The sequence below is a fragment of the Orbicella franksi genome, chromosome 3 (assembly GCF_964199315.1).
Source record: "Orbicella franksi chromosome 3, jaOrbFran1.1, whole genome shotgun sequence".
Classification (NCBI taxonomy): domain Eukaryota; kingdom Metazoa; phylum Cnidaria; class Anthozoa; order Scleractinia; family Merulinidae; genus Orbicella; species Orbicella franksi.
This window is the reverse complement of record NC_138147.1, coordinates 9,632,501-9,647,616: the sequence shown is the minus strand read 5'-3', so window position 1 is coordinate 9,647,616 and position 15,116 is coordinate 9,632,501. Positions and strand designations below refer to the sequence as shown.

At 38.4% G+C, this 15,116-nt stretch overlaps 2 protein-coding genes across 2 annotated transcripts; both read right to left on the bottom strand.

Moving 5' to 3' along the window:
* Positions 1-240: 240 nt before the first annotated feature.
* LOC145481109 (uncharacterized) lies at positions 241-6,192 on the bottom strand. Its single transcript, XM_081459502.1, has 2 exons — positions 5,843-6,192; positions 241-2,957 (listed from the first exon to the last, which is right to left on the bottom strand). The coding sequence occupies exon 2, from the start codon at positions 2,845-2,847 to the stop codon at positions 1,990-1,992; it is 858 nt and encodes a 285-aa protein (XP_081315628.1). The 5' UTR covers positions 2,848-2,957; positions 5,843-6,192; the 3' UTR covers positions 241-1,989.
* Positions 6,193-10,451: 4,259 nt separating this feature from the next.
* On the bottom strand, positions 10,452-14,478 carry LOC145483006 (uncharacterized). The gene is made up of 4 exons (XM_081461628.1): positions 13,874-14,478; positions 13,008-13,148; positions 11,316-11,459; positions 10,452-10,786 (listed from the first exon to the last, which is right to left on the bottom strand). Exons 1-4 carry the CDS (start codon positions 13,950-13,952, stop codon positions 10,659-10,661), a joined length of 492 nt encoding a protein of 163 aa, XP_081317754.1. The 5' UTR covers positions 13,953-14,478; the 3' UTR covers positions 10,452-10,658.
* Between the last annotated feature and the right edge of the window lie 638 nt (positions 14,479-15,116).

The window sequence follows — 15,116 nt, the reverse complement described above, 5'->3', positions numbered from 1 at the left end:
ATTTCAAAAAAAACCCGATCATATCTGACCACTATTTGGGAAAAATTAAATAAGCCCCTTCTTCTTCTAAAATCGAAATAAACGCCCCGGGCGCTAATTCCAGGTTTTACGGTATCAATTAAACGTAAAACAAACAGTGCACAGAAACCAGGCTGCAGAAAGTAATCATCAGACGCCGAATCAGTCCGGTTAAATGAAGTGACAAAGCCCATGCAAACGAAATGAATTACTTTCAGCCCGGGGTGAAAGTGAGTTTGACCATGCCCAGTGATTGAGATTTCAGTGAAACCAATGGCTCACGCGTTTTTAGCTGTGACCAAACACCCCACTCTGGAAGAAAACAGAAAATCCTGGTTCCAGTTTGATCGTGCGCATGCATTCAAGTTCAATGGTGTTTGAACATATGTAGGGAGAGAGCTACCCGGTGCTGTGTCTTAGTGCTAACCCTTCTGATTTAACTCTTGTTGCTACCAAAAGGATCTTGGCCTTTGAGAGCGAGAGTGGTCGATTAATTCAAAACAAAGCAAAGAAGAAATAAAGGGAAGAACAAACTTTTCTTGCTGCAGTCAGACCTGTAGATAACAGCCTTGTATATATTGTAATTTTGACCCACAAAGCGGACTTAGACGACTTAATTAATAGTTTCTACCCGCTAAAACCTCACAACCAATATATATCATTTAAGTCTTTATGGTAAAGTAACGGTAAAGTCTGCATACGAGCCATGTGGCATAAAGCATGAAGTATTTCTATTCGAACCCGGGCCACTCATTCCGGAGTAGAGGGCCTAAGGAAGAAATGTTAAAGCAGATACGTCACGGTTTGTGCGTTTGCAATCCGTGTTAATCTTCTCCATCCTTAACCATCCATAACCATCCTTGTTCCTTTATTGTTTATTATTATATAGCTCTTTGGTGTTTTTCTATCTTAGTAAACTACCCTTTTCAGGTTTCCTTCAATTTAACGGTAATTTTGTACAACTAAAAAGCCGTGACTGAGTTCCTTTCATACGTGTATGAGGACACCGGGAGACGAACCCGGGAAATTTGATTCAGGATACATTCACTAGCTCACTACACAATCGGAGCGCTGGCTTAACTCTTTATGGCTTTCAGTTAATAACTTGCTCTAGGAGCAACAGGTTAGCGCACCAAAGTGTCAGACTAAATGACCATCGAAATCAACATCCTGGTGAGATTTCGGTTTTCAGTCCTTCGTCCATCAACTTAAACAAGCCTTGGTTAGTGAAATTCATCTGACAAATCATACATACGTATGTACGTACGTACGTACGTACATACATACATACATACATACATACATACATACTTTAAAATATTGAACCTCCCCATTAGGATGTTTTGTGGAACAATAACATTAAAATTTCCAATAACAATAATAGTAATAAAATGGAAAATTTGCTCCTTTTATGTTCTCCAAAATCATAGCAAGACAAAATACGACATTTACAAACACCTTTACCAACAATTCTTTGATCAGGATGTCCACAGTCAACATCTGTTTAATCTTCCTTGCCTCAAAAGCCCTATAAAAGCTTTCACGGTGATTTGTATGTCAGTCACGCGATTACATTACCACGCTACATAGTCCGCATTTTACTCAATGTATTACGTGGCTGGAGTAACAATCTCTCACTGAAATAATCCGCTTGTCATGTCACGAATGAAATGTAACTAGCTCGAACAATCTGGGAAACAACATGTAGGCAGCTACATGTACATGTACGAACAAAAACTCTCTCTTATAATTAAACTGAAACCTTTGAGATATATACAATGTGAGAAAATCCACTAAAATACCTCAATTTTTTTTTCCAGCTGGAATTTCTGGTTTATGATGAATCACCCCACAGTTTAACACAACAAGGACGTAGCTCTCACAAAAGGGATAGGGAAAAAAAGGCGTAACAACCTTCTGTTTGTATTCATTGTGTCTGTGGACCCGTAAGCTTGATACTTGAAGATCAATTCATGTGGATGTTTCTGTCACGTTTATGTCATCTGACTTAATAATCGATATGCAACCACTTTCCAAATAACTCTTGAATTCAGATGCTCCACAAATTTTCTTGTTTCCTTCTTTCGTCACCAGCTCGTCTCCCATGTGTGTTGCACCATGCCGCACAAGTTGATATTTCTGAGCAAAACACCTGCTGCATTGGGGACATGCAAATGGCTTCTCTCCTGTATGCGTTCGTTCATGATTCTGAAGATGTTTCTTCTGTCCAAAACGCTTGTTACACTGGCTGCATGAAAAAGCTCTTTCCCCTTCATGTATCACTTTCTTATGAACATGCAGGGACTGCTGCTGTCTATACCTCTTGCTACATTGGTCACAGGCAAAAGGCTTCTCCCCAGAATGTATCTTTTCGTGGTTGTGAAGAACTCCTGATTGCCTGAAGGCCTTGCCACACTGTTTACATTTGAAAGGCCTGTCTGCTGAATGTGTTCTTTTATGCGTGTGAAGAGTCCTGGAATAACGAAAATATTTATCACAGGTAGTGCACTTGAAAGGCCTCGCTCCTGTATGTGTTCTTTTATGGTTCTCTAGATCCCACGACAGAGTAAATCTCCGATCACACTGGTTGCATGCGAAAGGTTTCTCTCCAGTGTGCACTAAGTTATGTCGCTTGAGCGTTGCCATCGCTCTGAATGACTTGCCACATTGAACACATGTATAAGGTTTTTCTCCTGTGTGTATTTTTGTATGTTTGTGAAGACTACCTTTAGAACTATAACACTTGTGACACTGTTCACATTTAAACGGCGTCTCCTGAACTTGTGGTGTTGTATTTGAGCAGTGTTTTTGATCTCCACCACTTGCCATGATGGCTGATTCTAAAACTATGGGATTCAAGGGTTCTTCCAGCTTCCTAGCTTAACTACAAACACTTTTACTGAAAGGTCACATCTCCAAGCAATGCAGCTTTGCAAAACCTTTGAAGAAAAACAACAAAGAAAATTAAATAAAAATCAACCTCTAAACATGTACAAATTATGGGCAATACATTATCAAAACTGCTAGTTTCTACATGTGCCAGTAAAAAAACTAAGTCTGTCAGAGGCCAGTTGCCTATACCACCAGAGCTTATCCTGTTTCTGTGGTATAAAGTGGCTAGGGGCATTTCTCCTCCCACCCCTGAATGGGATCCTAGTCCATCACAGAATTCATCCTCCCCCCCCCCCCCCCCCCCACCTTCCAGCATTAAATTTGGCAGTATCCATTTATACACCTAGAGGGAGAGAGGCACAGTGTCTTCCCCAAAAACACAACACAATGGCAGAGGCTAGGGTTTGATCCCAGATCCCTCGATCCGGAGTACAGCGTCCTAACCACTAATGGCACCGTCTCACCAAAACATGGTTCTGTTCAGTAGACAACACAAAAACTAACCAACTATTTTACGTTTACCTAATAACACAAAGGACTACCACTGCAAATAAACAAACAAACAAACAAACAAACAAACAAACAAATCAATCAATCAATCAATCAATAAATATATTAAGTAAAAACATAAAAAAGAAAAAGAAAAAAAGGCTGCCAATCAAGGCCTATGATTCTGACATCCTGTCCTTCCAGGGGTGTCATTAACATTTTCAGCAGGAGGGTAACTGGTTTTCACAGGCAGGCAAAACTTTTTGAATTCAACTGCTTTTTACAAAAAAAAAAAATTTCCTCTAGATGGTCAAACTAGGCAGGCAGGCAGGCAAAACGTTGTCTGCATATAGTAGGTCAATTTGCCCAGTGCCCATCCCTTATTGAAACCCTGCCTGTCTATAACTCTTTGTGAAAGAGCTGCTACTTTGAAGTACTGTTGAGAGCTATGCTAACTGATGAAGAGTTATCTCAGGCTGAAATACAACATAAAGTGGCCTAACTTGTCAATCTGACCCATCTCCAATTGTCCCTTAGATCAAACATTGACAAGGAAGTGCCATAAGCACAAGCATGAAGGATGATTCTCACTTTATCCTCTTCCTCCTTCACACAATCCCCTCTACATCCCTCAAAGTTTCATCCAATTTTTCTCAACTCTCACCAGCTTTCTTTCAGGACACAAGAGCAACTGAGAATACATCAGGCTCTGAATAATGAATGAAATTATCGACAAGATATCCATTGGTAGGTTCCATAGCAACAAATGTCAGGTATATTTTAATACTACGCTCCTGATGACTTGTTATGATCTGAGCTATTGATGATAACTAAGTGTGGGAGCAGAGATTGGCAATTGGATTTTTGTATACTCAGTCTGGTTAATAGAGACAAATTGTAATAATTTGCGTACATTTTGGTTTGAAGCAATCTAAGTTCACCTGGAATGTGTTTCACAAGCATATTATTATCATAAATGGTAATAATTATTATTAGTATCACCCAACTAGTGGACTAATGCAAATCCTGGATTTTAATTGGCTAAATAGGCACAATCAAGCGTGATGCTTTCTTTCGTTTTATTCCCAAATAAATATTTCTTCAACTTGCATTTGCTAACTTTATTATTGCCTACTCTGTCTGACTAGTTGCGTGATACTAAAACAATTAGACCCTTTGCCCTCAAGGGCCACGGGTCAATAGTCCATTCAGCTTCGCCTCGTGGGCTATTGACCCGTAGCCCTTGCAGTCTAATTGTTAACTAGTGATCATTACTGATCTATAAATCATCTTTTTTTCTCTTTGTTCATTACTCTCGCATCATATTTTAAGACCATCAGTCTATAAAAAGTTTTGTTCTATTTGCTTCTCGAGCACAACAACAACGAACAACAAGTGACCCCCAAGCAGTTCAACATTGTCGACCAAATTTAAGATTTGAGAGTCTTGATTTACTGTTTACTTCATAATCCCAAAAAATAAATGAAATAAAAATGTATGCACAATTAATTCAATTTGACAAACAGAAAAGAAATCTCAATAACTATATATCTCAATATCTCATTGCACAGTGTTTAAATTTTTAATAGAGGAAATCATGTCACTCCAGCTGTACGACAACAGACTTATTTCCAGTTGGGATCATCTCAAACACTCCCGTCCTGTCCAATAGAATGACACTCAACCATCTGAATCAATCAATCAATCAATCAATGATTGCTAAATCATTAAATACACATTCATATTGGTCCACATTGGTCAATCAATGACCAATCATTAATAGTTACATGTAGATTGTAATTCTGAATGGAATCTTGAAGGAACGAATGCAGTCAAATTGCCATAAGTGAATTAATTAGTCAGTCGGTTATTGGTGCCAATGTATGCATGACTGCAATTAAGGCACTTTAAAGCACAAGAAAGAATTAATGAGGTACTTGATGTAACAAGCCTCAATCTAAATGAAAATTAATGACAATCCATGACAATCAGCACAAAACAAAGACAGTGGATGGAACTTGAGATTGTAAGTCACAAAATTTTATTTGTCATTTGTCATTGATTTCCAGCATCAATTGATTGGCTATATAGATTAAGTACTATAGTTTATAATTGGTTGTTATCAATCATAAAGTTTCACTGATGTTCTCCTAGGCTTCGGCTCGGGAACATCTATCACTAAGACAATAAGTGCCAATTTTGCGCCCTGAATTTTTTCCAGGCTCCGCTCAAAAATCGCAAACACGGCCGTGTGGGTAATTTCTTCACTTTTCATTCAATTACATTTAACAATAATGAGATTTTGTTTATAGTTTGATTACACAGTGTAGATAAACCACGTCGTGCTCATCGCAAATAGGAGTCCACTGAGCCAAAATCGGACTTAAAATAAATCAAGATTACTAAAAATATGTTGAACAGGTTGCTAAACACATTTTCCTACCTGAATTGTGGCAAAATAGTCAATAAAACGCTAACCGTGTACAACCTCTCGTCTGGGGCAGACCCGCCAATTTCGAGCCCAGTTTCTTTGGCTCTGCAGTCAGCGGCAGGGTCTCCCGGTGATGGTACACATGTCATGTATGGGGACACAATTTGTACCGGAGCACACATCGCGGTTGAAGTAGTTCGTCTAGTGTCGTCAGGTAGGATAATATTTGTGTTATTCTGAACAAAATATGCAGTTCCTCATCAAAATTAAACCCACAATTCTCAAGTTAACTATTATATGAGGCCAAACTGACATGAACATTGCCTTTATTTGTGTTAGCTGCGAAGAAAAAGACTTTTATCGTGTCGTTTTGCGGGCGCAGCCGCCGTATACAAGGAGAGAGATCTAGAGAAATTCTGCATAATAAATAACCGTACTTGCCTAATTATTAAAGTGATGGCACTGTTTAATTTGTCTTTAGACAGAGCAGTCTTAACCCTTTCGCGCCCAGTGTTGTCCCCAGACAACAGTTGGAGGGGTAGACAGAGAACTTATTTTGACGTCATCAATTCCTACGTCAGCAGATTGTGCTGATAAACAACTAACTCAGGAGAGACAGAGCTTCCCGTACGTGTGTCCAGTTTGAAAACTGACGAAATGCTGACAGAGCTACTGAATTGATCAATGTCTTATTTGCAGGTCTTTAGAATGGTCAGTACCAAGACTTTTGCAACTGATAGAAAGGAAATAAAGAGTAGAAGATAGCGAGAAAAGAAAGACTGAGAGAAAAAAAGGAAAGGAAGAGGAGGCAGGAAAGAATTTTGGCTTATGCCGATGCGCTTAAGTAAAATATTGCTCATTAGACGATAGAAACTAGTCGAAAATCTAGATGAAATATAAAATATTGCATTCCAGGGCAAAAATGAGTGCAATTTAGCAACATCGCATGTCAAAAAAAACATTTGACGGTAAAAATATACGTATTTCTTGGAGCAAAACCAAGCATAAACTAACGGTAAAAGCGCGCGACGTTTCGACTGAACTTCGGTCAAGCTTAAAAGTGAAGATAAAAAATTTTTGCATAAGTATAAATATAGAACAAAGAAGTAAAAGTATGTAAAGTATGAAAATGTAAAAAAAGGTGTCAAGAACAATAAAAAATGCATGCAAGAATAATTAAAAGTGATTAAACACTTTTGCACGAATTGAGTCTGACTGTACATTGAGACTTGGTCTCAGTTCATTAATAACAATAATAATAATAATAATAATAATAATTAAAATTACCTACAAAACAAATACAGTTGGCCTAAATACATATCTCAACAACAAAGATGATTACCTCCTCAAAATTGCGAGGGATCACGACCGCGGCAAGAAAACAATGTCCATACTCCATCAAGCTGCAAAATACGGACGAGAACTCACCTTACCAGAAGCTGAAGTGGCAGAGAATGAGCCAGCCACGACCTATGCTCGAAGGGTCAAGCTGAAAGCCAAACACCAAACTTTAGAACAACTCAAGAGCAAATGGGAAGAAAAGCCTTTGCATGGTCAGTACCCAAAAAGAACAAAAGAGAAGGATGTAGACCAAGACAAAACCCACAATTGGCTGAGTACACCTGGCCTCAAATCAGAAACAGAAGGTTTCATTATTGCTGCCCAAGATCAATGCATTAAGACCAACTATTACCGAAACAAGATCCTGAAAGATGGCACCGACCCAATGTGCAGAATCTGTGGGCAATTTCAAGAAACAGTTGACCATCTTGTCTCCGGATGCCCTGAACTTGCCAAGACAGAGTACATACAAAGACACAATAAAGCTGCAGCATATCTACACTGGACAATATGTAAACACTATAACATCAAAGTACAAGAACAACACTCACGAACATGAACCAGCTACTGTGACAGAAAACCAAACAGCGACTATACTTTGGGACATGCCAATCCAAACCGACAAAGAGATAAAAGGAAACAGACCAGACATAGTGGTGAAAGACAAGAAGGAAAGAACCTGTCTGCTTATCGATATGTCTATCCCCACAGAAAGGAACACCTCCTTGAAAACAATGGAAAAACTCACAAAGTACAAAGATCTTGAGATTGAAATCGAGAAAACGTGGGGAATGAAAACAACAACTGTCCCAGTGATCATTGGAGCTTTCGGGCTTGTCAAGAAGGGAACAGAAAACTACATCGGCAAGATCCCAGGCAATATTAGAATAACAGAGCTACAGAAGACCGTCCTCCTTGGAACTGCTCACATACCTAGGAGGACTCTATCCATCAAGTAATCCAGCAGACTTATGACTGCCCTAGGCTCTCGGATTGAACTCGGCACCATAAGTTAAAAGCGGCAAGACTTCAAGGACTCATAATAATAATAACAATAATAATAATAATAATAATAATAATGATGATGATGATGATGATGATAATAATAATAATAATAAAAACATTTCATAAGTGAGACAGTCTGCACTTTTTTAAGGTGGTAAAATTCTCATTAATATCTCTTTTTACGAGCTCAACTTTTTCCAAAAGCTTGTGCAAAGTGGAGGTTTGAATTTTGCCTTCCTAGGCATGTGTCCGCGAATGATGTAAAAGCGAGTTTTGAGAAAGCTCTCTGGAAACTCGAGTCACACATACCTGAATATTTTCTGGATCTCGCAGCGTCAACTCTTCGATCTGTGGCGTTAAATTATATTCATCGAGGAAATACTGAATTAACCATTTGGATAATGAAACACTCTTTCGCAATCTGTTTACTTGGGAAACAGAGAAATCAACAAGCATATTGGGGAGGATCGACGTAGCCCTCATTGATGTAGTAGATGTCGAAGAAGTAGAACTCATGACTTCGAAGGCTACTGGGCACGTGAAACTGAACATGGAAAGGTTATAGAAAAGCTGAGCTATAAACATATGCATACACTATTGCGATCTCTTTTCCCCACTAACCGCTACTAACGCTCGTTTTTTTTTTTATAAGAATATTGTTTTTCTGGCCGAGGCTGAATATTCTTATTTTTCTGCCGATTTCAGAAAACAGAAAAGACACACTTGAAAATCTGTGGGAAACACTCTTATTGTTGAATATGCGTCCTCAGAGAGCAACAACTTGCTGTAATTTGTAAGATAGCGTTTGGACTTTATTCTTGGTGGTTTGGTGGAGAGGCGAGCTGAGCGCAAAGAAAAACTGAGGCAACCTGTTTTGATGGGTGCAATAAGGAGGTGCAATGTAATTATTTGATCTGAAACTGGGGATGTTAATCATCAAATAAAACAACCAACAACAGGAGTGTACTGTTTAAAACGTCCCATTGAGTATAACTGAAACGGATAGGATTCAGTTCAAGGTAACTCTTTTATTTTCACAGCCATGCTTTGCATATCGCTATATCGATGTACTTTACTACATTAAAGGCCACTCTCTGTAACTTCTTCCCATGGCATTGCTAGGCGGGTCGGCTCCTCTGCGGTGTACACTGTCGGTTAACAATGAAAAAATTAACATTGTAAGGTCTATATAACTCCAGCTCAGTTTCTTTCTTACCGCTATTTATTCAACAGTTTCCTTGTAATATCCGTTATTTCCTTGGTAAATAAAGTGACCATATAAAAAGGACGGGATGTTCTTCATAAAATCGGAGTTAAACCCCCAAAGCTAATTTAAAGGAGACCGATCTGGAAGTGACGGAAGCTTTGTTCCTAAAGACAACCATCTTCAAACATGCAAACAATGATGGACAACAATGCCAGATCATTTCTTGGCGTGTAACCCTTAGAAATGCCTATACCACTAGCCTGCGAACAGGCTTCCGGTGAGCCCGAACGAAGCGAGAGAGCCTGTAGACATTCTATTGATGCCGCCGTTCTATGATACCAGCTCCTGGTTTCATGATGTGATTGGTTGAATCGATATCGCTGATTGTTGACATCTTTGAGATGAATATTTGACAGATCTTTGTAAAATTAGACGACTCCAACGGTTCGTTACAATATTGCATTTGCCGTTCTCTTTTAGGCTTCAGTCTCTCGACCTCTCGTTATTTCACAAGTGATTCTGAAGGGTACTTAATGCTCTGTTACGAGGAGGAATTTTAAGTAGAAGCTAGTGGAGTAGAGCCGTTTGGCTGTGCTATAGTAATTTTTTCAGAGGTCAAAGGCATGGTTTCCGGACTTTCTGCTGTTTATGTGCTTGTCGCTTCGCAGAGTTTGACACCTCTATCAGGTGCTTATAATTTCTTCAGGCTCATTTCAGTATTGCAAAATATGTTTTAAGCTCTCTACGTATTGGCTCTGGAGGGACAAAGTTAAGTTTGAAATATTCCGTGAACATGTTCTTACTTGCACTCTATATTATGATGCCCGGCCCGGCTATTTGATTAGCTCGATTAGAACTGTTTGCGAGTACCGAAAATGTAGCTTCTTGACAGGTCTAATTACCTCAATGACTGATTTGCTACAGGCTTATCACCAAGGGCGGAAAGGCACATCAAAAACGGGCTCCCCTGTCCCCGTCCCGATCGCTTTGCTCTCCGAATTCTTCTGTTTCGCGCTCGCCGAAATTTTTTTTCGTCCTCGCTGGGAGCCTGCTCGCAGGCTACCTATACCACCGAAATTATTTGCATTTAGTGCTAAAAGTGAAACCAAAATCCGTGATTTACACACCTTAGTGATCGAGACGACTGGTATCCCCGTTTTTTTTTGGTTTTTTTTTTTGATATGGTAGTTCCTCCTGGGAGGCACGATTCTACGCAGCAACACCTATCAATGTAGCTTATGGCTAGTCCCATAGGATTGCACTTTGAATACCCACCTATTGAACACAGCAGATTCGTCCCTTGCATTGAAACATTCCATAGTTTTTTCGCTCGGGCGGATCACACACGTACTTGCATTTTCCGGCCACGCCATGGTAAATGTAACACCCAAGTTGCTCTTCCTCTAGATGAATAAAATATTGGTCAATTGTTTTATGGGAAGAAAGCAATATTTTCAGACATGCATCAAGTTTATAGTTTTTCCTTCTTGCTATTACTAATTGCTACTAGTCTCCTCCTCTCCGATATGGTCCGTACTTAAAAAAATTCTTATCCCATTTAGTATTCCCAAAAGGCCATTTATCGTAATGACTGGTTTTAAGAAAAGAGTGCGTCCCTTTGCACTACATGAGATTTCACTACTCTTAACTCTAAGCCATTAACAGAAAGAAATTAAATTCTAGCTCGAAAAGGAAGATAAGGGCCCAGGCCGACATTCCTTTGAATTTTTATTTCGTCTTCTTTGGAAATGGTCAATAAAAAAAGCATACATCAGGGTAAAATTTCATTAACATCCTTTCCATAAATCCAGACACAATATACTCCTGGGGAACTACTAGATATGATTTTTATTGTGATCTGTTTTGCTGTGTATGAGTAAAAGCGACATTTGTCGACATCCAAAGGAAAACCTTTCTTTCTTCTATACTCACCCGGCTGTTTAAAGCACCACTTAGTGTTAGGAACTGTCGGGTCCCAACAACAAGATTTAGCCAAACATTCCTCCTTTGTTATTCCATAATAACCACATTCTTTGCGCTCAGAAGGAGCAACAGGGCAGAGTCCGTCAGGAAGATCTGTAATTCGAAAAGAGACAGAAGTAAACGTTAATTATCAACTGCAAGATTGTCAAGTTATGTTATCGGCGAATATTAAACAAAATTTCCAAAGACAACCACGTTGTTTAAATGTTCAATATCTTTTAATATACACTTTATTATATGGCTGAACTGGTCCGCGATATAAAAGGGAATTCTGACTGGTTCCTTAAGCAGTTAATTTTGATGGACCGCTTTTGCAATTCTTTACACAAAATACACAGTTTTTTTTTTTGAAGAATTCTTTTTGCCTTTGATTCATGCTTGAAGGACAATTTCAGTGAAGTGTTCTCAAAACTGAAGCGAGAAACGTAAATAAATGCTAGCTTAATGTGGCTTCCTATATATAGTTTTACGATCGCACGCGCGCTGAGGATGAAAGCTCGAGTAATCTACGCGCGCTCGACGGAAAACGTAAGTACTTTTCCATATTTTAAGGCGTCAACATGAGCACAAAAAGCAAAACTGACAGCGGATTTTCTCGCGTTTCCTTCGGTGAAATTCCGTAAAATTTGGTAGACTGGTAGTAAATATTTTACTTAAGTTGGAGCTCGTTTTTCAGGAAAATCTATAGGAAAACTTTTCTTCACAGCGCAAAAGACATAAATTTGCAAAAATCGAGAAAACTGCCTTACAAACCTTACTTTTTTCACGTTTAAAATTCGTATCCCGCAGGATGCGACGCGCAGTGAAAATTTTGGACGGACGATTTCACCGAAGGAAATTCAAGAAAATCACAAATAAAGCCATAAAAAAGTAAAAAACACATTTGTTTGGGCATTAATAATTCAAGACTAAAACCCTAAATTTCAACAAAGTTAATAGTGAAACACTATTTAAGCATTGCGTTTTACATGTAATAAATTTGAGAAGACTGGGTGTAAAAACGAATTCAAAAAAAGCAATCAAAACATAACACTTGCGCGCGCAACGTCATTATGATTACCCTATGCCACCGCGCGCGTTCACCGCCGAGAATGGATCGTGGGGACAAATCAATTTATCAACAGATTAGAAAGAGCCATTACAGTAAATACTTTTTTGAACTAGCTTGTTTGGTCCTTATTGGAGAACGATGATATTGAGGAATATTGTTTCTTTTTTTTTTTTTTATTTTTTTTTTTTGCAGGTTTATGGATCTCGCCAGCAACTCGGTCCATATACCAGCAAAAAAGAACTGGACCAATATTTCTCTAATACGGGCCTCAAGCAAGAGATTATGAAGATAAAAAATAATCTCTTGCCTCAATAAAATATAGGTATTTTAACAGATACTTCGCGAAAACCTCTGCGTTCAAAATAGAGGTTTGATAAGACCAAACTCCGGCTTTTAATAGTGATCCGACTAAAATCTTAGTATACTGCCAAGGTCCACTTATCTCTAGGTGCGTGTTGATTACAAAAGGAGGTGCATAGTTTTCTTTGAATCCAAACAAAACTCTCTTAAAGACATGATGTCCTTGGTAAGAAGTACAACAATTTAGTCGCTTTAAATTTCTTATAAAACAAAAGTATTTCAGTACGTACGTTTGTATTTTCTTACGAAGCAGAACTTTGCATTTGGATCACTGTCGTCCCAGCAGCAGTCTCTCTTCAAACAGGTTTCTTTATCTACTCCAAGCCATCCGCATTCGTATCGGTAACTGGGATCCACATTACAGCTTCCAGCTAAAAATTAATTAAAAGAAAAATAATATACAGTATGAAATTGAGAAGGGACAAGATACTTCTAACGATAAGTAATAATTTTGTTAACTTATCCATGACAATGCAAGGACATAATTAACTCAAGTCAGGTGAACATTCCAGATAAATAATAATGATAAATGAGTAAACTTAAAAAGATTTATCGTCCTTTGAATTACTAAATGAAGAATAATTTTGTGATCGTCCCAGTAAATATTGCTCTGCTTTTTTTTTGTTGTTGTTGTTGGTCTTTTATTACAAACTGTTACCAGGTGTAAAAATAGAGGAAAACAATGGGGCCATTTTATTAGAGACCTTTTATGATAACAGCTTCATGTCTTTGTTTGTACATGTGGAAAGAGAAAATGGAAGGACAATTTTATAATGTACGTAAATAATATCATTTCCACTTAGTACAGCTACTCTGCATTAGGTAATTTATTGAGAGATTGGTATTATTAATCACTTTTTTTTTCCCGAAACGCTATCATGGCGATATTTTTCACCACTTGAAACATTCATAGAAATAAAGAACGCTTCACTGCCCAGTGTGAAAAGCACAAAAAAATTATAGAGCAACCTTTGATCACCAACGCATAACACAGAGATTTTGATATCGTGTGGCATACACCATTAAATATTTAGTCAGAATTTCCTTGAGCTTTCTGTGTCCTTTTACTGGTCTATATTTTCAGTTTAAGTCTTACCTTCATCCTGGACAGCTGGCTTTCCAAACACAGTAACTATTTCAATAACTAACAGCAATATCGCGAGTTGTATTTCCATGCTGAGCTGTGGGTGCAAGGGAGCGAATACATGTTATCTTCTAGTTAAAAAAGAAGATATTTCTAATTATCGAGTGAGGTTTTGTTCTTTTAACTTTGCTATTGCCTAGTTCCAAGCCTAGGATGTTAAATAAGCAGGGTTTGCTGTGTTATTGGACCAGCAATAACCCAACACGCAAAAACAACAACAGCAATGACAAAAAACATCACGCGTTTGCGAGACATCCATCATAAATTTTAGAGGTCTGGAAGTACGTTGGTTGATACTATATGATCCTCAAGGAGCGATGAGACATCATTGATTTCCTATATATATTCAGGTTTATTTTATTATGTTGATCGAAAACGTCATGTCCACCCTTTAGAAAACAAGAACAAACTCGGCTAACCGGCTAACTGTAAAGATTAATATTATTGGTTCTGGACTCCATTACAAAACTCTTGAGAAAAAAGCACCGTGTTAAATTGGTGATAATGCATAAAGAAGATTTGGAATATCGAGATTTTAAAGTATTCATGTACTAATTATATTCAGAATACGCCAAAATGAGTGCTCACTTTAAATCCATGACCCGACGCTATTCCAAACAACATGTTCGGACTTACCCCTTTTTTGACTATAAAATGATAGCGAAAGCGTTTCTTTTGCAGTGTAGCACTGTTCGAGAGCTTGGCTAACTAACCTGCAGAGGAGGAGAGTTTTGTTATAAATGTCAGTGGATTGTGAAACAACAACACGTGGAACACCATCTTTCATTGAGCAGCTGCGGATTTAATGTCCCCGAATAATACGGCTTAAAAGACCGAAGCCTTAAATGAATCCAGGTAAAGTAAACAATTTTACGGCTGTTAAAACTAAAATGCTATATATGTACGGCGGTTTTGTTCTTGTAAACCGGAACAAAGGACTCTACTTGCAGCATAATAAGAAAAAACCCGCCGTACCAAATTTGGAATGGCGGTTTTTCACACGGAAAAGACGGTATACAGTCAAGAAATTTCACAACCTACCTTAAGCTGACAAAGAAATGAGCTTAAAAGGTGTATTCCTCCAATGAGTACCCCCGAGCTGTTTCGCTGTACGCTCTGGTTATTGCCTTCCGTGTTTAAGTTCTATGCGCTCTGATTAATTAACGCGCAAATTAGTCAATTATAAAGAGCTTTG

What these genes read in the sequence shown, in the direction of transcription:
- LOC145481109 (XM_081459502.1), bottom strand. Translation starts at nt 2,847, where the DNA reads ATGGCAAGTGGTGGAGATCAAAAACACTGCTCAAATACAACACCACAA.
- LOC145483006 (XM_081461628.1), bottom strand. Translation starts at nt 13,952, where the DNA reads ATGGAAATACAACTCGCGATATTGCTGTTAGTTATTGAAATAGTTACT. An exon ending in GCCAGCTGTCCAGGATGAAG is followed by an intron (nt 13,149 to 13,873) that starts GTAAGACTTAAA and finishes ATTAATTTTTAG; the next exon opens with CTGGAAGCTGTAATGTGGAT. An exon ending in CTTCGTAAGAAAATACAAAC is followed by an intron (nt 11,460 to 13,007) that starts GTACGTACTGAA and finishes TTCGAATTACAG; the next exon opens with ATCTTCCTGACGGACTCTGC.